Here is a 25,480-nt window from a genome sequence, read left to right as displayed (position 1 = left end):
GAAGATGGGATATCCTGAACCTTCGGGATATGGTGAAAAACCACGAGACGAACAAGATAAACAGCAAACCACACAACCATCAGATAAAATGTATCATCTCCCTCTTCCGGAAGGGCAAGGAGTCAAGGAAAAAAGATCCAACCGCAAGACCACCAGACAAACGGATAAACAAGCTACTATGCAACAATCTCAACAATCATTGGCCACTGACCAAGGAGCTACTGCAACAAGCTCAGAAGCTGTGGGAGGAGCCAAACCAAAGGTGAGACAGGCCTTGCGGGAGGCTCTAAAAAAGCTTCAGGCAACCAAAAATGACAACTAAGATTTTGACATGGAATGTTAACGGATTGAACTCTCCACAGAAAAGAAAGAAAATATTTCATTATCTTAAACAGTTTAAGAATGACATAATTTGCTTGCAAGAAACTCATATCAAATCAACCGATCAAAAATATTTGTTTAACCCCAAACTGGGCCAACATTTTGCGACCTCAGCCATGGAAAAGAAAAATGGCATAGTAGTATATTTAAGAAAAGACATTAAAGCTGAGCTAATTGAAGCAGATCCCTTTGGAAGATATATTGCATTAGATTTAATCTTAGAAGGGAAAAAGACGTTACTTTTGGGAATTTATGCTCCTAATCAACAACAAGATGGATTTTATAGAAATCTCCATGCTAAATTAGTACAGTGGGATTTTGAGTCTTGTATATTAATGGGTGACTGGAATGGCGTGATCGACACCAAAAGAGATAAGAAGACAGCTCGCCCGAACACCAAATTTCGAGCTAAGTTACCCAAACCCTTTTTTGACATGCTGGACGACTTTGAATTGCGAGACGCTTGGCGCGAGAGGCACGCAGAAGAATATGACTTTACCTTTTTTTCCAATAGACATCAATCTCTTTCAAGGATTGATTTTATACTAATTACAAATGATTTACTTTGTAGGGTGAAGAAGACAAAGATTATGGCGAGAGTTCTTTCAGACCATAATCCAGTCTGGATGGAATTGGGAAGGGTAGCCCAGGCAAGAAGGTCCTGGAGGTTGAATGAAAACTTATTTAGATATGAAAAGTATGTTAATGATTGTAAAAAATTGCTATCGGAATATTTTGTCTTCAATATGAACAAGGGTACATCTTTGGAATATGTATGGGATGCAAGCAAAGCGTATATGAGAGGAGTATTAATGAATATAAATAAAATACATAGATACAAACAAGGGCAAAAACGAAAAGAATTGGAAGAGGAAATTAAAGGGAAAGAGTCAGAATTAACATTGAATCCAGGAGATACAAAGATTAGGGAAACAATTGCTATATTAAAATCTCAGTTTGATATGCTGATCTCTGACCAGGTAGCTACTAGTTTATTATATGCTAAACATAATACTTTCTGCAATGCAAATAAACCCGGTAGGTGGTTGGCTTATCAGATTAGAAAAAAAAGGAAAGCTCGAAATGTAACCAAATTGTGTCACAGAGGGAAGGAAGTGTTTCAACAGGAAGAGATTCAAAAGGTATTTCGGGAATTTTTTACAGAGTTGTATAAAGGGGATAAAATTAAGGACGGAGATATAGACAAATACCTAGATAAAGAGAAAATCCCCCTACTCAGAGAAGAACATAGGCATAAGCTGAACCAACCTATAACCTCTGGGGAAATTTTGCAGGCAATTAAACAATTAAAGTTAGGGAAAGCACCAGGCACAGATGGTTTAACAGCTGTTTATTATAAATATCTACAGTTAGAAATGGTAGAACCCCTCAGAGAACTATTCAATAAAATTCAATCGGGAGGGAAAGTGCCTCCCTCGTGGAAGACTGCGTTCATATCGTTGATACCCAAAGAAGATCAAGACCTCACCCAACCAAAAAATTACAGACCTATTTCATTACTTAATGTAGATTATAAAATTTTTACTAAAATATTAGCAAATAGGCTAATGGGGGTAACTCAGCAACTGATACATACCGATCAAACTGGTTTTATACAGGGCAGACAGATGAAGGATAACGTTAGATTAATTATCAACGCTTTAGAATACCTGGGAAAGAACAATCAAATCCCGGCCGCATTCATATTTTTGGATGCGGAGAAAGCCTTTGATCGAGTTAATTGGCAATTCCTGCTGAAGACATTGCAAAAAATGCAGATAGGAGATGGCTTTTTACGGTCAATTGGTGCAATATATCAGCAGCAAACAGCCCAGATCATTGTCAATGGAAGTCTGACAGACTCCTTTCAAATTGAAAAAGGTACAAGACAGGGCTGTCCTCTGTCCCCATTATTGTTTATTATAACTTTGGAAATACTGTTGAATAAGATACGGGGCCTGGGCGGTCTAAAAGGGATCAAAATTAGACAGCAAGAATATAAAATTCGTTCATTTGCGGATGATCTGGTTATAATATTGGAACAACCGCAGGAATCTAGTAGGGTATTATTGAATACGATCAATCAATATGGTCAAGTCTCGGGATTTAAAATAAATCTAGGAAAAACCAAAATAATAGCTATAAATATGACTATCAAACAGAAGGAAGAACTGGGGGCGACGCTAAGATGTGAGGTAGTTAAAAAAGTTAAATATCTTGGAGTTAATATCTCAATCTCAAATGGGAAATTATACAAGTATAATTATGAATCACTTTGGCATAGTACACAGTTGGAGTTGAAAAGGTGGGAAAAACTGCATTTGTCCTTGCTGGGTAGAATAGCGGCAGTAAAAATGAACATTTTACCAAAATTTTTATTTCTTTTTCAAATGTTACCAATACTTAAAAGAGATGCGAATCTTTTAGAATGGCAGAAGGGTATCAACAAATTTGTGTGGGCAGGAAAGAAGCCGAGGGTAAAGATGAAAATAATGCAAGATGCACGTGAAAGAGGAGGATTGAAATTACCTAACTTAAAATTATACTATGACGCAGTGGCATTATCTGCAATTAGTGATTGGATTCATCTAACTAATGACAGAATTTTGAATATCGAGGGATATGATTTGTTATATGGTTGGCATGCTTACCTGTTATTTAACAAAAAAACGGATAAGAAATTTAAAAATCACATCTTAAGAAATGCTTTATTGCGGGTTTGGAAAAAATATCAACATAAACTAAATGATAAAGTGCCCATGTGGGCAATTCCTAGACATGCAATTGAAAATATGAATGTAGAACAAAAACACGATAGAACCACCTATAGACAACTTCTTATCTCAGAAAGAGGGGTGATGGAACTAAAATCTTTAGAGGTACTTAAAGAAGAGAAGGTAGTTCAAACGTGGTTTCAGTATGGTCAACTACAAGCTAGGTGGAAAACAGATCAAAAAACTGGCTTTGTAAAAGTTGAGGATAATTTGTTTAAACAAATAAAAGATCAAAGCTCAATGCATATAAAGAGGATATATAATGTATTAGTACAGATGGATTCTGAAACGGAACTGATTAAGGATTGTATGATAAAATGGGCTCAGAATGTCGAGGAACCAATAATGCTTGAAACATGGGAAAGAATCTGGGTAAGGAATGTGAAATTTACACAAGCACAAAACTTGAGAGAAAATTTTTATAAGATGTTTTATAGATGGCACCTAGATCCTAAAAAGCTTGCCTCTATGTATCCAAATGTTCAACCTAAATGTTGGAGATGTGGTTCTTGTGATGCTACATATTTTCATATATGGTGGACATGTCGTAATGTTAAGGCATTTTGGATAAAAATATGGTGGATCCTGCAAAACATCTTTAAAAGAAGGATAAAATTTACCCCCCAGCTGTTTTTACTGGGTATATGCATTGATTTTACAGTAGCAGAGACTAATTTGATCCTGTATTTAATAACGGCAGCAAGACTCTTGGTGGCGCAGTATTGGAAGAAGAAAGATTTACCCACAATTCAAGAATGGACTTTGAAAGTTATGAACTTAGCCGAAATGGCCAAAATCTCAGCATATCTCAAAGAACATTCAAACGAGAGATACAAAAGAGACTGGAAAAAGTGGATTGATTACATAAAAAGTAAATATGGGACTAAAAAACTCCAGATAGCTTATGCTTAGTATTGGTAATAACTTAAATTGTTTAAAATTTGGGTAACAGTAAGAAGCTGAGTTCAATGTAGAGATATTTTAGACTGTGATTGTTCAAAAATTATACCACGTATGGTCTTTGGGAAGTCGGGGGGAGGGAAGGGAGGTGGGGATTTAGGGGGAGGGGGGAGGGGGGAAATACAATATGTGTTAAATTCCATGATTGTATTTGTATACTGTGGCTTTTCAATGTTAGTGCGAAAATAGTACAAACCGAATATACTGGAAGGTAATAGATACCGAAGGAAAGAGTCGAGTGAAAGAAGAAGGAGGGTGGAGAGGGTGAGAGAGAGGAGGAGGAGAAGGGAGGGAGGGAATGGAGAGGGAGTGATAGGGTTAGAAAGAAGGGGAGGGGAAGTAGGCGTAGAGGGGTTTGTGAGAAGGAAGAATGAAAGTTGGAGGGGGTTGAAAGAGGGTGTATGGCAGGCCAAGGTGGTATACTGGGTTTGTATTGTAGAGGGCATTTTCTATATAAATGAGGGCCGTGTTTATTATTCAATGTTATATGCCCTGATCAAGCACAGTGAATATGTGATTGTATAGAATGAAAACATAATAAAATATACATTAAAAAAAAAAAAAAAAAACTTACTTTTTTGCTGGAGAGGTTTTTTGCAAATTCCACATTTTTAATGTATGGTCTTCTGAAGCAGTAATTAAGACTGGTTCAATTGGATGGAAAGCCAGGCTTCTTATTCCATCAAAATGGCTCCTTAAAGTAAACTTGGGATTCCAAGTCTTCCTCAGAGCATCTTTATTGTTTGCTATCTATTGTAACAAGAACAAAAACTAGGCAAGCCAATGGGAATATACTAATTCAAATTATATTAATCACTTGACAGAGGATGTACTTCACTATAATGTTATCTCAGTAAAGACTAGCAAAATGTTAGAAGTTAAAATGTTACTGTTTTTTCAACTTAGGTATGAATCTCTGTATTAAAGTTACACATTAAACACATTTCAATAGCCAATCAGAAATGTATACTGTAATCTACAAAACAGCACTGATATAACCTGCAAAGAAATGTTTCCTCTCTTTCTTTCTCTCTCTCTCACTCTAATTCTCATCTTTTCATTGACTCTTCCTTCACAGCCATTTCTTGGTTTTAAATTCACGTACTGAATTCTCACACTACGGCAGACCTTAAAATAAATGTTTTGGAAAATCAGAATTTATTACCACTATTGAGTAATACAGCAAATGTTTGCAGACGATTTCAGTAGGTCTCAACAAACACAATGGGTTTTTAACACATGAGTACTGTTAACTGTTTGTAATCTGTCCCACATGCAATACAACACAATAGCAGTGTTGGAAGGGACCTTGGAGGTTCTTCTACTCCAACCCCTTGCCTAGGCAGGAAACCTTATACCGTTTCAGACAAATGGCTATCCAACATCTTCTTAAAGACTTCCAGTGTTGGGGCATTCACAACTTCTGGAGGCAAACTATTCCACTGATTCTAACTGTCTAACTGTCAGGAAATTTCTCCTCGGTTCTAAGTTGCTTCTCTCCTTGATTAGTTTCCACCCATTGCTTCTTGTTCTACCTCAGGTGCCTTGGAGAATAGTTTGACTCCCTCTTCTTTGTGGCAACTCCTGAGATATTGCAACACTGCTATCATGTCTCCCCTAATCCTTCTTTCTATTAAACTAGACATACCCAGTTCCTGCAACCATTCTTCGTGTTTTAGTCCCCAGTCCCCTAATCATCTTTGTTGCTCTTCACTGCACTCTTTCTAGAGACTCCACATCCTTTCTACATCGTGGTGACCACAACTGAATGCAGTATTCCAAGTGTGGCCTTACCAAGGCATTATAAAGTGGTATTAACACTTCATGTGATATTGATTCTATCCCTCTGTTTATGCAGCTTAGAACTGTGTTGGCTTTTTCGGCAGCTGCTGTACACTGCTGACTCATATTTAAATGGTTGTCCACTAGGACTCCAAGATCCCTCTCATAGTTACTACTATTGAGCAAGGTACCACATATATTGTACCAGTACATTTCGTTTTTCTTGCCTAAATGTAGAACCTTACTCTTTTCACCATTGAATTTCATTTTATTTGATAGTGCCCAATGTTCAAGTTTATCAAGATCCTTCAGTATCTTAAGCCTGTTTTCTGGAGTATTGCCTATTCCTGCCAGCTTGGTGTCATCTGCAAATTTGATGAGTTCCCCATTTATTCTCTCATCCAAATCATTGATGAAGATGTTGAAGAGTACTGGGCATAAAACAGAGCCTTGGGGTATTCCACTGCATACTTCCCTCCATGTAGATGCAGTTCCATTGAGGACTACACGTCGAGTGCGGTTGGTCAGCCAGTTATGAATCCATCTGGTGGTGATGCTGTCTAACCCACATTCTTCTACTTCATCTAGTAGTAGGTTATGGTCTACCTTATCAAATGCCTTACTGAAGTCAATAAGGCAACCTAAATCTGCATAAGCAATCTATTTTTCCCTTTTCTGTCTCACTCTAATTTAAAATCTATGTTGGTCTAGTCATTTATTCATCTGATGAATTGAGTTGCAGCTCAAGAAATTTGGAAACAGTGCAGCCATTCTTCTTTTCTAATTAAATGCTTCTCAGTGTCATTAAAGAGTTTTACCACTATTCAAAACCAAAATAACTGTAATATTAAGAGATTAACACTTACATCATATGTTAGTGAATCTGCTTCATTGGCTACTGTAAGGCCTGCCAATTCCCCAAGGCCAAGTTCACTCTCAAGGGCCTCATCTGTTCCCATAATGAAAGATTTCCCAGAAGAAGGAGGGAATGTTAAAGCTTCTACTGAAAGACAGAACACACATGAATCCATAACATGTAATGCATTGCATGAAGACAACTTCAATTATTAATACCATTTCAAAAACAAAAAAACTGTGACTTCTGAGGAAGAAATGGCAACCTGAAGACGGCTCTGCCACAGTGAAATAAAGAGCTGTTGAGCAGACCATCTTTTTGTAATTCCTCTCCAGACACAGAAAGGGTTGAGATAATCCACAAGTGCTCCCTATGGTTGTTCCTGCTGGAAAGTGCAAACCAATGATCTCCATCAGGTTTAGAACTCTGGAACACAAGGGAATAACCATCTTGCTCAAACTACAGTCACCAGCACTTTGAACTATACCTTTATGCTTTTTTTTACTTGATTCTTTCATTTACATTACCACAAGATTAACTGGCAAGATACAGTTCATTTCATAATTTTCTTAATTTCTCATTTTCTTAATTTTATCACAGTAATATTGGCCCAGAAAGTATTTAATGATATATTGATATCTAATAAATATAGTATTGGAGATGTTTGTTTTAATAATTCTTATCAAGCCATTTATGTTCAGTATTTTCCTAGCAACTCAGAATATATTTCATAAATTATAAGCAGCTCTCATTAGCAAAAACTCTTCAAGAATCCTACATAACTATATGCAAATCTTCCTATTCAAAATATGCAATTGCTCAACTTTCCCTAATTCATTATTTTAGTCTAGTAACCATAGATTTTTAGATTCATAGAGGACACCAAAATGGCAAGGTTCATTAGCTGGCATTATTTTTATACTATCTTTTAATTGTTAGTTTGATGAGTTTTAGCATAATATTATCAATATACTGCTGCTTCAAAATATTTACAAAATTCCTGTTTGATTATTTTGTTTGTAGCTTTCAATTTGTTTGTAGTTTCCATTACAAATGCCCAGTTCAAATTTAAAAGCCATTTTGGTAATGACTGTTAATTGAAAAATGGGATAGAAAGTGCTACCAAATTAATGACTTGTTTTTGAAAACCCAGCTTTATTTTATTTATTTAAAATAGTTATATATCCACCCATCTTATATCAAACACTGGATGGGCACCAATCAATAATTAATAGATATCTTATAAAACGATAAACATTGTAAAACCTAGCAGCAATTCTAGTTTCATTAAACTCGAGTCTAATTTAACAACTGACCTAATCAATTACCAGGAACTGCTAGAAAAATATTTTTTTAAATAATGCAATAGGTATCACAGGAACATTTTACTATGGAACTATGTTATGAGTTCCCCCCTAAAAATTAGTCATGTAAGGTAGGTAGAAAACAAACAGATTAACAAAGTTGGAAGGGACTTTGTACTATAGGTCATCTCATCTGACAAATGGCAATCCACTTGTAAAAGTACTATAAATGATATTAAAGTTTTTATAAACCTAGTTATAAATTTTGATCAATTACTTGGTTAGATTTTTTTAAAATGATCTAATTAACTAAAATTAATCTTTTGACTTGTTAATACTGAAATATATTAAAATGGGGGGGACCCCCAAGCATATATTTATTTACTTCAATAAATAAAAATTGCAGGCTTATACTAAGGCTACTTTAAACAACTTTTATTACTTAATACAACATTAATTTTTAAAGCAATAGTTTTACCAAGATAAAATGTTAATACTTACAAATATTAAGACTGTCTTGGAAGTTAAACCTAATCTAAGCCTAGACCTATATTTTATGTATACTATATCCCCATACTTCTTACCTTCATCTGTTCGATTTATCTCTTGCTCAATAAGCCGCGAAGTACTGGGTCTCGTGGGTGGCACAACAGAAGGCTGTAACGCAGCGAGATCATCAACATCTCTCAAATTAGCAAGCATATCTTGCAGTTTTGACCTGTTGGGTCCTGGCCAAAAAAAGTGCAAAGGTTGGATTAGCATTAACATTGTCAAAGTTGTTCTGGCACTAATGGCAATGGGTGCTACCTTGGGCAAAGAAAAACATGAATGTGATTCAAATAGAGACGACTAGCTTCAGCAACAACTAAGATAAAAGCATGGAATGAGGTGCTGAGAAGAGATAATAATGAAAACAAAGGTGTGCATACGTACATTCACACTTTTATTCACTTTATGAACTTGCAAAATGTAAAATAAAACCAAGTGAAAGCAAATGATAAAACACAAAGTTTTCTGAACATTAAAATACTTGTGAATTGTATTTTTTTGCACAAGTTTTGAAAATTTTCCCCCAATGGGTAGGGTTGCAGCTTTATCAGTTGTGCCATAATCTTTAAAAAAGTGATTAGCTTTAAAAAAAAGAGGGAAAAACCAAACAAAATCAAGCAAGAATAACTTTTTTTGCTCTTCCTCAAACTACATGTGGTGAAGACCCCATGCCTTTCTCAACACTTACCTGTGTTTTGCTCCATCATTTTCCCACATCCCTGTTTTGATTGTTTTATAAAGGACTGAGGCTGAAACATATCTTCGGTAGTTTTTCCTGTTGTAAGTTTAATTAAGAATGGGAAAATATCTTACCCACAGTCCATAACTGTTTTTCCTATTCTAGTAAACACAGCTATTGTTAGTAGCTAAAAGCATTCCAACACAAATCTGAATGTACTGTTGCTCACAAGGCCTTGCTACAATAGCCTTGCCAATCTTGGAAATATTCTCATACCAGTAATTTGACCCATTCTTATTGATGAAACTCTTAAATGGTAACAGCACTATGAATATTTGCTTTGATTGTACATCAATGTAATTCAAGTTTAAAAACTGGAAATATATAGTATACAAAATTTGACAATTATCATTGACCAGATCAAAATTAGATCAAGTTTTATATTTGAACACTCAGATCCCTCCAACTCAGATTTCTACATTTAAATTTTCATTGGTCTGATAAAAGAACTTCATTAGTTTTAAGTTAATGTAGCTTATAAAAAATTAATTTCCTTTTCAGTAGCCTTTTGTCCTGAACAGATGTTGTACAATTTCTGTCATGGCAAAAAGCTACTTGACTTCACACCTTTTTTATCAGCCAAATTTTGTTGGAAGAGATTGAGGGAGCCATCCATTTTGCCCATTGTTACCTCTAAAGTTTAAAAAGAGAGATGCTGTGAGTTTCATAAATGATTGGGTTCCACAGAGTTTACCAAATTTCTAATCAAATAATTTCTAGTCAAATCCCCCCAACTCTTCACCTCACACATGGACTACACATTATTAATCTGCATATTAATTTACACACCAAATCTTTTTGTCAAGTGTGCCAAACAATAAAACCTGAAAAATACCTTCCTATTTATCAAACTTAACATGATTCATCTGCTAGGTGACAGAAGCTGCAATACTGGTGAGGTGACAGAGCATAAAACTAGATATCTGTATCTATGACTGAATAGCAGAAGCCAGCACAAAGAGCATGTTTATGTATTTGGGGATTCATTTTGTCAACTAAGATGCCTATCCTGCATTTCTAAGGGATATAACTCACACTGTTCAAGAAGTGTTCTTCAAAACTCTGATGAGAGAGTTTTCACAAAAATAAGGATGGGAAAAATATATAAGTTGCAAGTGCTGCCTTCCACTTGTGAAATCAGTATTGGCAATTAATCTTGAAAAGTAACATTTAGAAAGCTACAATATATGTTAACAATAACAAGATGAATTAACTAAGCCATATTATATTTGAAAACTGATGGAACTCCGGCAGTCTATGCTACTTGAAATATGATATTTAAAAGCCTGATACTCTCATTGTGTGTATTTTCAATTCACATTAATTATTCATCTTATTCCAATTCCCAAATTATGGAATACTGTACAAGAATAGGTAGACTCAAAGTGGCAAAAGTTCCAAAATCTAATATGAAGGAAGCTAGCAAACAATTTTCACTGTGAAATCCATTAACTTAGCTAACAATGGAATCAGAATTGACCACACATATTAAAGTAGGTACTATTTAGATTTTAAGTTGATTGGCTCAGACCAGTTGCTTTAAGCTTCCATAGTTAAATCAAAAAAAGATATGAAAGTCTGAGAAGTTGGCCAGACTTCCAATTTCTGCTAATAATGTTGTGTACACAATGTTTTGACAGAATGACATGGTAGGGGATAGGACTGCTATAGATGCTACAAATTAGTTATGTGCAATCTCAAATTAGTGAGCTGGCCTTATTTATCGTTCCTGTTAAATTCAAATGGAGGAATATAAGGAATTGACTAGATGATGAGCATATTCTCTCATAAGTCTCTATGAAATACATGTTTCTCCTCTTAACAAATGCCTCCCAATGACTTCTGAGGCAAATATACACCACTTGCTATTCATCATATCTGAGAGACTTCATTCGTCCTTCATGAGTCACCTTATTCATTGGTTTGTGGATATGAATAAGTATGCACAGCAAACTACAAGTATTTTTCATAAAATTCCATTGTCCAGTGTGCCTTTTGTCATTATATTTGTTATTTTTAGTACCAAATATTTTTGCACTGCTTCATATTAAGAGTAATCTAATTAAAATATTGGCTATTCTTTTTAATTCCATGATAGTAAGAGAGATAACACTACTTTAGAAAAAAATGCTAAAAATTAGCAATTAATACAAAATAATGTACCTAACAATTGGCAATAAGCTAATTCATTAAATCAGTGTTGCAAACATCTCAATAATTTAAATTAACCATCTTGTAAATGTCAACCTCAATGGTACCCTTCAATTATTATCTAAGCTTTTGTATTATTCTATATTCATTTACAAATACAATATCTGTATATAGAATTTAAATCTATGACTTGTATATTTGGAAAATGTCTGCATGATGATTTTTATTTTGAAAAATGGAAAACATAATGATACACAGGGCTAGAAATTAAATTTTGAAAACTGATCCAATTGTTTGCCTGGTTTATGTCATTCAACTTAATTCAGTTATTATATCAACACTAATCTTAATAATTAATATATTTTTCCATTTCGAGCCCTGCATTCAAGTTATGAGAACAGCATGATCTACATGAAGCAAACATTAAAATATAAACAAGGGTAGAAATTAATTTATTAACTCTCATTCTTGTTAAGGATATGTCCAGACCAAAATTCTCTACTCTAATTCTTTATATACTGATTTTATTACTTAAATACTAAGTTCCTTTTCTCATTGCAATATTCCCAGCACTATAGAAGTTTCTGTTTTGAAACATGCCATTAAATTCAGACACTCTATACCCAACTATGTATACATACTTAAAATACTAGTATGCGTAAAAGGCAAGAAAAACAGGGAAAGCAAGAAATGTCTTTTTATAACATCCATTAAACTTATTGACTTTATGTAAAGAGAATTACCCCTAAGCTGTCATAAATACAATAAATCTGTGAAAAAAATCTGCACTGTCAACAGGCTGCCTTCAGGTTAATCAACAACCTGTGTATTAAAAACTGCTCTACAGAAAAATGTGAAGTCCAAGTCATCTGTAACACACAGAAATACAGAATGGCTCTTTGGGACTTGGTCGTAATATAGGCAAAAATAAATCAGGTGATATATATGGAGAAAAGATTAATTATTGCAGTATTATCTTTGACTTCAAAATCCCAGAAATGCAGGAGCATTTCACGATGCTATTTATACTACAAAAAGTTCTCTCACATAAATATTGCCTGGTTTGGACAAAACTTAGCAAGACGTACAACATACATTATGTTGTCAATGTACACAATATTAGTATTACCAACACATTTAGATTTTACGTGGCATTAATTTCCACCCCTGGTAACTGTAAATTGGAAAGCATTCAGGAGCAGCAAAGAAAAAGAGTAAGTAGTTTGAGGAAAACATTGAAATAAAGATAGCACTGGTGAAGTGAAAGAGGCAGGATTTGTGAATCTATGGTGCAATGTTTTCCACTTACTCTTCACCCCCTTTTTCCCCTTGCGCTCCTTTTTGTACTGTTCCTTCAGTTTGGTTATTACTCCCTGGTCCACATTCCAGGCTTCAGGCATGAGACACTGGTCTTCCTTTTCTAGACAAATTAAAACAAACGAAACATCCTTTTTGTGTTATTTGGTTTCTTACAAATGCTTTATTTGTGGAGTATTGGCAGCAGCTGGTGATCAGTGAAATTTTGATACCAATGATGTTGTATTTATCCGCTCAATTTATATGGCTGCTCATCTCAAATACATGACTCTGGGTGGCTAGTGGTACAAATCAATATTCTAAAAGTGTATAATAACCTTATAAACAACATGGATAGCAGCTGAGAAAAACAATAAAACAATCAACATAATTGCAATACAGGTTCAGCTACACGTCCAGAAGGCTAGGCTCAACGATAAAACCAAGTTTTAAAGCTTTAGGAAAGCTCAGCAGAGAGGATGAACCTGAGCTTGAAAGGAATGATGTTCCAGAGGGCAGGCACCACAACATAAACTCTCTTCTTGGATCCCCTCAGATGACACTGCATAACAGAACTTGGAACATTCTTCTCCTGCCAGTTCTTAGTGAGTGGTCAGAAAGAAATGACCTTGCAAGTGACCACTGGTCACAACCCATGTAGGACTTTAAAGGTATCTACCAGTACCTTCAATTTAAATCTGGAAGCATATAGGCAACCAATGCAACTCATGGACTAGACACTTCACATATTTTTGAACAACAGGCATCCTTAATTGCCCATACCACTACATTTTGCACCAGCAGAAGTTTCCAAATTCAACTAAAGTATAGCCACATGTAGAGCACATTCCATCAGTTCAATTAGGAAGTAACCAAGGTATTGGTGACCATGAATATGGCCTCACAATTCAGGAACAGGGCAACTGACACATAATATGCTGCCACTAAAGGTTAAATTAAATGTGATGGTCTTGTATTTCTTCTCATATTCAATCTTGTTCACCAAGAAAGTATTATAACTCAAACCCAGTCTGTCATCATCTCTTTGTTAATAATAGTTATAATATCATCTTTGATTTAATCCATATTATTCTAATTGTTAAGACATTTTTAGAACAACAAATATGTAGCTGGTGCTAATTTTTATTCAGGTCAGAATAGAAAATATTTCAATTGTAATAATTTCAAGCATGTATTTTAAGTTCTGCTTGTGTATCTGAATATCTTGTCAAATTTCTCTTCTACTGTACAAGTCTTCACAAAAGAAAGAAAGCTAAAATTTAAAGTGGAAAAAAGTGCACGGTTGCATCAACGATATTAACAGCAAATCTAAGCACTTTTTTCTTGAATCAATTAAGTAATATATTTCATATTTAGTTTACATGTTACAAGATATAACACAAGAAACATGCCACACAACTGCTTTCTGAAATTGCTCTGAATTATACATTAATGAGTCCTAAAGATGATTTTTTTCTTCCAATTTTTTCTATTTATTTATTTTAGTCCAAGATAAAATTATTGCATTATAATTTTCCACGGTATATGGTATACCTAAGCTTCAAGTTGTATGTAATAGAAATTTCTTTGAACAGCTACATTGCTAAAACAAATTGCCTGAAAGACCTTTAACTAAGAACTGTATTACATAGTGGTAAGAAATACATTTGAATACGTGAACTAAAGCCACAAGGCCTGGAGATTTGCTAAAATATGTTTCTGCAAACATATTTGCAAACGTATCCCAAGTGATACAGGCAATCCTCACTTAGTGACCAGAATAGGTCTGGTGACTTGGTTGTTAAGTGAAGTCATCACTACATGGGAAATGTGACCACAATAGTTCTTATGATCTTTCTTCAGTTTTCCTTTGTTTTACAGAGTTGTGAAGGTTGTAAATGCAGGTATTGGTCACAATGTTAATTTTTAACATTGTAGCAATGTTATTTTTTAATCACTGTCCTAACTGTGAACAGTTGCTATCTGAGGCAGTCGCTAGTGAAGGCTACTTGTAAAACAAGTTTCTTGAAACTGTTTTTCAACTTCAGTAGGGCTATTTGGCTATTTTGTGACATATGACCTGCTTATACAAGCTTGACCTAGAAACAAGGAAACCAGATTGAGGTGAATTACAGCTATCTTTACTCCTAGTGTGAAGGATTTTCTAATAAGAAAATGAAAATGATACAGATTTAAGGGGTTCTATATTCCTAAAACCAACAAGCTGATTAGGTATATCTGGTGAACAGTACTGCTACTACATTGGCAGATACTATGTATGGTTTACTTCCCAATGGCAGTTTTGGGAGAATCTGAATAAGATTCAGATAATTGCCAAACCTCCAAAGAAATTGGGGAAGGATAGTAGATGAGGGACGTGGTACTCTTGATTTGTGTTCTTAACTCATTTTCATCTTTGTACATCACATAGAGATATGAACTTAAACAACCTCTTGAAAAATAAACTTATTCTGTTTTAAAAGAAAACTGTTTTATGAAAAGAAGGTGCTCCATTAACCCATACCTGTAAGAACTCTTTCATTAGACAGTTATATATTTCTCTCTAATGTTAGTCCATTGTAATCTTACCTAATAGTCAAAGTGAATTTGGTGAGATTTACCTTAAAGAAAATATGTGTGTGATGGTTCTGTTAGTCACACCTTCAAACCATACTACTTAAATGACACACGGGAATAAAAACCATAGAGGGCAAATGGGAAATTTACCAAGATGATGGCAACAAATCCAAATGCAGAAAAATAGTAAAAGGTCAGAATTAGGAAGAGACAAGGTAGACAGATAAACAAAAGTAGCTTTCTATGTAACAACGCAAGAGAAACTACAAGAATTAACCAAGCCTGTCTATATAGCAACTTCAAGAAAATGGTCAATTTCTATTATATGTATGAAGGATACAGTGGAGAAGTAGGCCAAAGAAAAGAGAGGCACGTGGAGAGCTATAAAATCTGCAGCAAATGAGTTAGTAATGATGAACACTAGATATTAACAGGGTAGCCACATTTTTTTAAAATTCCATTTCAAATTTTCTCCCCTGAAAGAGCAAAAAGAAAAGCATAAAACATTGTAGAGGAGATCTTGTTTCAAGATAATGTACATTAAAGATTGGGTTCACATAGCACATTTAAAACTGAATGTGGGTTAACATAATTGCTATGTTTTTATTATCACTCCCATGCAAGTAGTGTTGGTTAGATCAAGGGTGATGATATAATGGACCTTGTCAGATTTTTGAGTTGCCAACAAACCTCAGTTTGGAGAAGTAAATAGACAATAAATTCCACAACAAGCAAGATGTCTATGAACAAGAAGGAGATTGACCATTCACAATCTAAAGTCTCAATTATACTTTCCTGGAACATACATTGGATTTCTTTTTCTGCCTACTGGTGGATATTGTTGGGATCTGAAATTATGGCATAGATTCTTAACTTATGATCACTGGCGAACCAAATTCAAACAATTCACCATTCCAGAAATGTTCTAAACTCAAATCAGCACTGAATATTGCACGGTAACCTCCCAACCACCAAAAACAGAATTAAGAACCAATTTTAGGGAATTATACAGTTTAATACAATCTAGTGCAGTTGTAATATAGATTTGCTTAAAGTACCATTAAGTGAAACACAGAAGAATTCAGAGCTCTCTATCAACAAGGGAAAGGAAAATAAACAGGAATACTTCACAAAACTGGGTTTAGGCAGGGTGTCTGGCATGCTCAGTTTTAAAATCATAATCTCATCTGATTCCTTTGCTGTTATGCAGGCTAATCTTCAAAACTAATTTTCTCAATTTCTTCACTCAAAACTATGTACATGAAATTAAGAAATGGACTCTGCTGCAAAGGCTTTAAAGAAGGCTTTTAAGAAAAAGCAGGATTTGCCAATATACTTGTCTAATGAAATGAATAGATTTAAGGCTAGTCTCGGGGTCTAGAACAATGGGCTTGGAACCCCCCTTCCTGGAAATGATCAACTTAAAGGGGAAGTTTAAATTTGAAAAGGCAAAGTGGAAGGACTGTTAAAACTTGCCTGGACTTTGTTTACTTGTTTTGCTTGCATAAGCCCCATTGGCAATTGCCATACAATTGCAATGAATTCAAACTATAAAAAATAGGTAATAATAACTTCAATATTTTAGATATTTGTAAAATTAAGAAACAGTTCAAAAGTTGAATCTCCAGAATTAACATTTCCCCTACGATCTTTCTCCAGTTCCAGGTAAATGATTGCATTTAGGCTATTTTCTTTCTTTTCTTACCCCAATCTGTACCGTCTCCTGAACTTCTGGATTCCCCATCTCCTTCATCAGATGTGGCTAGGAAATCAAATTCCTTCAGGGCCTCTTCGGTATCTCTGTCTTCATTATTGTCAGGCAGGATTTTTTTTCTCACAATCTATAGGAGACATTTTTTTTCTGTCATTATGTGCTGTTTTTCTTATGTTTGTACCCTTTAGACCCATAATCTTATATATAAGCAGGAAGATAATGTATTTTGTTACCAACTAGTAAAATTTAAAATTAATTAGACAATACTTGATCAAATGTTTATACCATACTTTGAATAGTTTCATAAATATTATAATAAACTCGCCAGTGTTCCTTCTAACTGGTCATTTTACTAAATATCCATTTATTTATCAAATTTGGAGATGGGTCATCTCACTCAGATTTGGCGAGCAGTTAAGCCTCTCATAACAACTATTTTGTGTGAGTACACAAAACAGACCCTTAAAAAGAATTCTTTTGTTGAAACCCCTAATATAAATGTAGACCTCAAAACTTATAAAACCAGTTAGGCTTCTAACTCTCATATAAAATTCAATATAACTGCATATCTTTTCTTTTCCCTCTTGGGATATTTCTCCACATATCTATCCCCCAAACACTCATTAAACAACCTATTTAGACTAGAAAGCCCATTATTGAAGGGATATTTGGACTGCTATATGCAAGCGTTTCACTTATCAGTTTCCAAATGTTTTACAATTAAAGTTTTTAATATGTGTGTTTTAAATGATCAAGTGCCCTTTTGTTACAATCTTCATTATACTAAATTGTTTTCAGCCCACCGTTGATGTATCTATGATTGTTCGCTCTCTTCCATCAATATCATCATCTTCCTCTTCATCGCTAAATTCTGCAGCAGCATTTTCAAGGAATTTAAATGTTTCTAGCAGAGAGGCAGAATCTGTCAAATCTGGTTTTCTGGATAAAAATTAAAACAGCAAGACAAATCAATCTACCTGAATGCTTCTTTTCATTAAGCTTTATAAAGTCGGACGACATACATCACAAGTTTCAATTTTATTAGATCTATATATTTGAAAGTAGAAAACATAGATCAAGATAATATTATATAAGTTGAGAACTTACTTTTGGTAACATCCAAATATTTTTTATTTTACAATTTCATTACCAAGTGAAACTAAAACCAAGGAAGGGAAGACTATTTTTGCTAATTTTCTCCTTTACCTTAAAATCCAGTACAAGCAGCCAAAAGGACTAGGAAAACCCATTATTATTTTCTTTCCTGTACCGCCATTCATATTTAGATCCTTTTTTAAAACCGGTATTTATTTATTTTATAAAATTTATATGTCACCGATTTTGCCAAGAGGCAATTCTAGGCACATAATAATCAGATAAAAACAATAATCTGATAACAATTTTGAAACTGAAGAGAGCATGAAAAAGAAAATACACAGGTTGCTAATGACAGCACTTTTGAAAATGAACATATATGAAATTGTAACAGTGCTTCTATCACTAAACAGGAATCTCAAAATGTTTTTTTTTAACTTTGTTTTGTATCTTTTTATCTTAAGATTAATCATAATAATTTTGATTGCTGTTTAAAGCTATAGATATTTCTAGACTATTTAAGATTGTTTAAAGATAGAAATAACTGTGCAACTTCTTTTGTTGACACAATGACAAGCAATTGCGGGTAAGAAGAAAATAACTAAAGCTACAACAACAATTGTCCCAATAATTAAATGTACAGAAAAATAAATTTCAATATTTGACACTGTTTAAAAAAAATAAGAGAATAAATTTAAAACAATTACTAAAATAAATCTCTCCAAACATGCTTTATTTTCACACTTAGGTCCTATAACCTGTATGTCACAATTAGTTCTTCTTTAAAAAAAGCACATGCTACACAATTAATTGAAATAAGAGTTTTTAAAGAAGAGATTGGACAGCCATTTGTCTAAAATGGTATAATGTCTCCTGCTTGAGCAGGGGGTGGGAATATAAGACCTCCAAGGTCCCTTCCAATTCTATTATTCTGTTACATCAAAGAAAAGTCATTTTGAAATACTTTTTAGAAACATAAGCAAATCTATCATTTCTAAACATTTTATGTTTGTAAATGATAATATCAAGATAATAACAAGACTTAAATACAGAACATGTTTACTCATAAGTAGGTCTCAGCAAATTCAGAGTAACTTACTCATAAGTAAATATTGTATATTATAAAATATATGGTTTATGTTAACACAGTTTCATAACACAGTTATAAAAATTGATTAAATGGTACCATGTTGTGCAAACATCAGGAAATGTAGGCCAATCCCACTTTTCCCAACCCGATTCCTTCCCAATGCCTTGAGACTACAGTTCTCAAAACACACAGTCATGATGAACAGATTCTAAATTATTTTATATAGTATAAGTAGCCCAGGAAAAAATTAAAAATAGTTGCATAATTATCTTTAAACGCAGTTGCCAGCCAAAGTAATCATAAGTATAATATACACTGAATGAAGCAATAAAAAATCAATACAGTACAACAGAGGTTTCCAAACTTTCTTAATTGATGGCACTCATAACATATCTGTAATTTTTTAATGGCACCCCCTAGCACAAGTTGTGATCTACCGTACCTTGGGTACTTTCCACAATGTCTGAGAGACATAAAGAACTGCTGTATTTCCCTCCAAAATTTAAAATATCCTGTGCCCTCCCTGTGAATTCACTTGGAGCATCAAGTTTGGGGACCACAGCAGAAAATATCAAATTTAAAATAAATAACCATATAATACACATATTTTGTGAAAAATAACTAATATCTTTCACAAAACAAAGATTTATTGCCTATTTTCAGTAGAGCTTTTGTGAATTAATTTCAGGTAAAAGTTACATTTCAATTCTATGATAATTATGATATCTATTCTCTATGAATCATTGGTTGTATCAAGTTTTGAAGATGGAAGAAAGACAAGAAGCAAAAGAACCTAATCCTAAATTAACCTTTCTCTACTAAACCTTTCCAGATGTGTTAAATGGTTCTTCTCATACTTGAACCAACCTTGATTTTATGATGACTGCTCTATACTTTTAGGAAATGCAAAAAGGAGGAAATATTTAAAATTAAATATTTTTGTTTACCACAATGGAAATCAATTATTTTGTTACAGCTAATACTTCAGTATAAATGCTTATAACATATAACATATTCCTATAGATTTCTAGTTTGAGGTTTTAAAAAAAATTCTTATACATTTAAACTGTATTGAATCAATTTTAGGGCATTTGTTTCAATGGTGTAACATGTTTTAGCATATTTCTGAAACTGCTTTCATGATGCTATCAAATGTGTTGTCATAAAAGGCCAATAGCCTGAGGCAAAGAATGGCGGAAATTATAACCCCAGGAACAAGATATATTGGAAATATGGAAGAAGGATTTGAATTTTAAGAACACTAAATAGTGTTTTCATTGCAGAAAGTGCATTTCCACTTTCTCCTTCCTGTAAAGCTTCTGTATCTGTTTCTGAGCATGAAGAGATCTTTTATAACATTTGATGCAATGCAGGAGGCTGAAGATGTAGGCAGATGATCAGTGAAAATCCAAGTCTCTTCTTTGGATTAGTGCAAATTTATTCTGTTCAGGCAAGCCACAGGCTGCGAACAGTAAGAAGTAACAAGAAAGAAGACATGTTGGGATGAACTGGTCTGTTATTCAGAAGCAAAGTTCCATTTAGCATAGCAAATGCAAGTTTTAAAAAATGTTTCTAAGTTCTTCCCAAGTCTTTATATCAGCTCATCTGTACATGAAAACATTTGTAGCGATATAAATTATGAACCTATTAATATTTTACAATATAAGACATATTTCTATTTTTCAATTTTAACTAAGTAAAAAGATATTAAATGAAAGTAAATTTTAGGTCAATATTGCCTAACAAAAAACAGATCTACAATGATACCCCTTATTAGTCAATCTTAAAAATCAAAATGTTTGACAAGTTTTGGATTTTATTATATATTATATATCCAGTATTAAAATAATACATACTAAATATTGGTTACTCAATTTGCAAAAATAAAAACCATCCAACAAGATTAAAATAAAGAAGCAGAGATTAAATGAAAACTATCTGGTATACCATGCAAGGCTATACCAAAAAATATGGCATTTTATTGATTTGTTCTTTTATCAAAAAATGTTAATGTCAAGATGCACCCTTCATATTCACAGCAATCACTGGAAATGCTAGATATTAATATCAGTTAATTGTTTAGTATTCCTGTGGGCTTCATGCTGACATATAGTACTTATCTTTCATAAAAGTAGTCTGCTGATCTGAAGAAGTGCAACATTTGTTTCATTAAACATTATGAAACATGTGTGAGTAGTATTATATCTGTCAAACTATCAAAATAATGCTTCCATGGATGGGCTTGAAATCTTCCAGGTTGCATTTGAATTCATACGATGCTCTTGAGTGTATAAGTTTCACTGGGATCTGTACATTAGCAAATATATTGGCTTGCATAAAAATACCATGGACAGAATAATTATTTTTTCCTTAAGGAAGCACTAGGTCAACTTTAAATTACTTTGAGGAATAGTAAATACAAAATTTGCTCTTAAAAGAGATTTCCTTGTCCTGAGTCTGCTTCATTTACCGATTTATAACTATTCTGGTAACAATAAAAAAGTACATTCCCACCAATTTCATTTCCTAGAGAAGTAAAGACCTCCAAAAATGCACAGTTCACGAATGAAGTCTTTCTACAAACAATTTATATTTCATTTTCATCCAATTTCCATCCATGGCAAGTTCTAAATTATTCAACAGAAGCTAATTACACCTTACACTATACCAATATGCTAAATTACTGAAATGCCATAGGGAAAGTAAACAGTGATGATCACTGGGTCTTTTGATTTTTCTCTCACAAGAGACTATGCTACTGTTGAGAATATGACATACCATAGTATGTCTTTCAAGACTAGCGCAGTATTAGAGAAAGAAGTAAAAAAATGCAGTGGGCTTTTTGTTCCATTCAATATAATAACTACGTAGCTTACAAAAAGAGAAATGGAGAGAAAGAGAAAAATTGCTGCTTTAAAAACAGCATATACATTCTACTACACATACAGTATATACATAAATATATACATGTAACAAATAATACTTCATTTTTAACACAGAGATTTTTAAAGTACAATTTCTACCATTTCTTATTAACAATACTTACCCAATCATCACTTTCTGTTTAATCTCAACATCAGTGCCGTTCACCATTGATTCTTGGTTTTTGTCAGTTTCCCTCTCTGGACCATCACCTGAGAGACCCAGCAACGTTCGTACTCGTTTGGACTTCACATCCAGGATTGTATCAGTATATCCCACCTCTTGCAGGTATCTGTATGGACAATTACATGGCAGTTATGCATTGAACATTTGATACCCTCTACCCAGAACTGATCAACAATTTAAGTACCGTAGTAAGAGGAATAATGTGGCTTTGCCTGACACAGCAGGCTTACAAATCAACTTGTACCAGCTGCAGAGGGGATGTCTCCTGCAGTACCAGCCTCTACAACTCCCATGAAAAGTAGAGAGCTTTTCTATCCATCCATACACAATTATTCATTATGTTAGTCAAGAAGAAAAATCTTCACACATCTTCAGCTATATTCTTTTATAAAGGGGAGTTGGCTCCTCTTTTCATCTTTCCCCCAGTAAAAACTTGGGAGGAGTTACTGAATCCAAAGCAGCGAGTTTTATAATTCAAACATTACAAGAAATAAAATCAAAGTAAGTTATAAAAACTGTCAATTTTACCACAGTGAAATAGCTTTTGCAAGTTAAGGAAAAGATGAACTAATGGCACCAGAGGTGGTATTCAGCAGGTTCTCACCAGTTCTGGAGAACTGGTAGCGGAAATTTTGAGTAGTTTGGAGAACCAGTAAATACCACCTCTGACTGGTCCCACTCCCATCTATTCTCTGCCTCCCAAATCCCAGCTGATCGGGAAGAAATGGGGATTTTGCAGTAACCTTCCCCTGGAGTGGGGAGGGAATGGAGATTTTACAGTATCCTTCCCCTGCCACGCCCACCAAGCCATGCCCACCAAGCCACGCCACACCCACCAATTTTTTTTGGCAGTAAAAAAATTTGAATCCCACTCTGCACCCCATTACTTTTAATCATCATAGCTACCAAGGCTGGAAAAAAGAGATACTAATAATTTGCTTATTCCCACCATATTATGAAGTCATTACTCTGATTATTATTCTTAGACAACTTACTGTCTGAGTAACTGTCGCCCTTGTTTCCATATTAATTGACTATTGGGTTGTGACTGAACTTCAGTTTCATTTCCTTCATCTGAAAAACAAAGACTAAAATTAGTATAACAACAATGTTAGAAGAAGAGTCATTTTTATGCAAATTTATCTTCTAGCACTGATTAAATATTCCCACCCTATTTAAAAAAACAGTGCAACAAAATAAAAAAGATATCATATGAAATTTTAAATAACTATAATATACATTGGATATTATTCTATGGTTACTCCCAAAAATATATTTCTGCAGAAATATACACTATACAGCATGTTTAAAGGCAATGAAAAAAATTACACCAACCTAATTATGTACATAGAATATACACTGAATTCCTAGAGCTTCAAACAGAAAATAACACTGAAAAGACAATGTATTATTATCATTACCTACAATGGTTTTCTATTCTAAAATAACTTTATAAGAAGTAAAGTCAGTGTCAATTTGAGTTTGAACCCAAGAAATCCATACATTTCAATTATCAATCACCAATACAGTTAATGTGAATCTCATATTGTTTATATTGCTTTTAATATCTGCTTTCTCAGTTATTAAATGTTAATTAGCCAAAATGTATTGTACAAATTCTATGTAAAAGGTTCATGCATAGGTTTTTGTCTAGTTGTTAATTGTAACTGTTATTTTTCTGACTAACCACAACAAAAAGTGAAAAGATGCCTATGAAGTAATTTAACCATATGATCACTCATTATTATTGTAATGCTGTAAAATACAGGCACGCTGGAGATAAATTGGTATCAAAGTTTGAAAACTTAACTTATAGGACTGTCTGTGTGGCAGATTAAGCTTCACTTTAAACAAGCATAGGAGGAAGAACCACACATGAAAAAGGAACAGCCATTGTTCTCTTATGAGCCCTAAACACTGTTTCATGCTAAACTATTCCAGACCCTCATTCTTTACAAAATGACAGCTTTGTCTTTTCTTCAGTCTTAACTGTCTTCTTCTGTAAAATTAATTCTTACCAGAATCATAATTTGGTGGCTTCATATCTCCCTGGTTCAGCTCTGTACCATATTTTAATTTGTGATATTTAGCTCTATAAAGGAAAGAGGAATCAATTAGGGTAGAAAATTGTCACTGTCCCCTTTCTCTTTCATATCTACATATTCCCCACAAGCATAGATGCATTCAGAATGTTCTCTATTTTTAAAAAAAATATCAATGCTTTATGCATAAAAATATATAAATTACAAATGTGGGTAAATTAATTTCATGCATTTTTTATTATGTGGTTTGACAAGTTACAATCACAAATCCAATTCAGCTATGCTTAACAAATCACAAATATTTTTGTTCAGAAAAACTAAGAATTGTTGTTAAACTGAGAGACATAAACATAAAGCTGCTAAGAAAAATATCACAACACAATCTACAAGAAAACTCTAATCTTAAAATAACCATATTAGAATCTCTTCAAGGTTTGAGTTTAACTTTTGCTGATGTTATGGATAATAAAACAGATTATAAGTCAAAAGAATTTCATATAAATAAAAACAATGGAATCTTGAGGTATGTTAAACATCAGAAATTTATTATCATGTACTGTACCTTTTGTGGAAATCAAGGGTTTAATTGAAAAAAACTTATATAAATCATATTGCTTAGGATCATGTTTAAAAGATAGAAGAATGTCAATTAAGTTTATTAGGATACTTTTATTTCTTAGGAAAAAACTCCTTGATATTAGCATAAAAAGAAAACATGCAGTTTGATGGATTTTAAAATAAATTTAGAACCAACTACTTTAAGATTTTTATTCAAACATTCTTGTCTTGGCTTTTTTCTATATGTGATCTGATTTATTTATAACACTAAATTAGAACACATTTTAAAAAATATATTTTTGGGTTTTATTTAGCATTATTAGCGTATACAATTAATAAAGCAATCTTTGAACAATGGCAAACAAACAAAAATGCAACTAAGAAGGAAAAGGAAAAAAATCTATTGTATATTTTATACTTATCAATAGTCATTGGTTTATTAATAAATATATAACTGTAATATTATGAGCACAAAATATTATTGTAAAGATCTCTGCCATAGTA

At 33.5% G+C, this 25,480-nt stretch overlaps 1 protein-coding gene across 3 annotated transcripts in view; it reads right to left on the bottom strand.

Moving 5' to 3' along the window:
* STRN (striatin) overlaps nucleotides 1-25,480 on the bottom strand; it is a 44,117-nt gene that overhangs the window by 9,446 nt on the left and 9,191 nt on the right. Inside the window, exons 3-12 of one of the 3 annotated variants that reach the window (XM_087717974.1) lie at nucleotides 24,395-24,468; nucleotides 23,372-23,450; nucleotides 22,315-22,482; nucleotides 17,887-18,022; nucleotides 17,075-17,210; nucleotides 12,806-12,916; nucleotides 9,295-9,381; nucleotides 8,642-8,785; nucleotides 6,764-6,900; nucleotides 4,690-4,865 (exon numbers count right to left, since the gene is read on the bottom strand). In XM_087717974.1, the coding sequence (XP_087574100.1) occupies nucleotides 4,690-4,865; nucleotides 6,764-6,900; nucleotides 8,642-8,785; nucleotides 9,295-9,381; nucleotides 12,806-12,916; nucleotides 17,075-17,210; nucleotides 17,887-18,022; nucleotides 22,315-22,482; nucleotides 23,372-23,450; nucleotides 24,395-24,468 (1,248 nt within the window). The remainder of the gene's footprint in view (nucleotides 1-4,689; nucleotides 4,866-6,763; nucleotides 6,901-8,641; nucleotides 8,786-9,294; nucleotides 9,382-12,805; nucleotides 12,917-17,074; nucleotides 17,211-17,886; nucleotides 18,023-22,314; nucleotides 22,483-23,371; nucleotides 23,451-24,394; nucleotides 24,469-25,480) is intronic. The other 2 variants (XM_087717975.1, XM_087717976.1) reach the window with 2 other exon arrangements.

The sequence above is a fragment of the Thamnophis sirtalis genome, unplaced genomic scaffold, assembly GCF_051295495.1.
Source record: "Thamnophis sirtalis isolate CommonGarterSnake01/CBP01778 unplaced genomic scaffold, rThaSir2_p1.2 scaffold_6, whole genome shotgun sequence".
Classification (NCBI taxonomy): domain Eukaryota; kingdom Metazoa; phylum Chordata; class Lepidosauria; order Squamata; family Natricidae; genus Thamnophis; species Thamnophis sirtalis.
The sequence above is the reverse complement of the archived record's forward strand: the minus strand, read 5'-3'. Positions and strand labels throughout refer to the sequence as shown.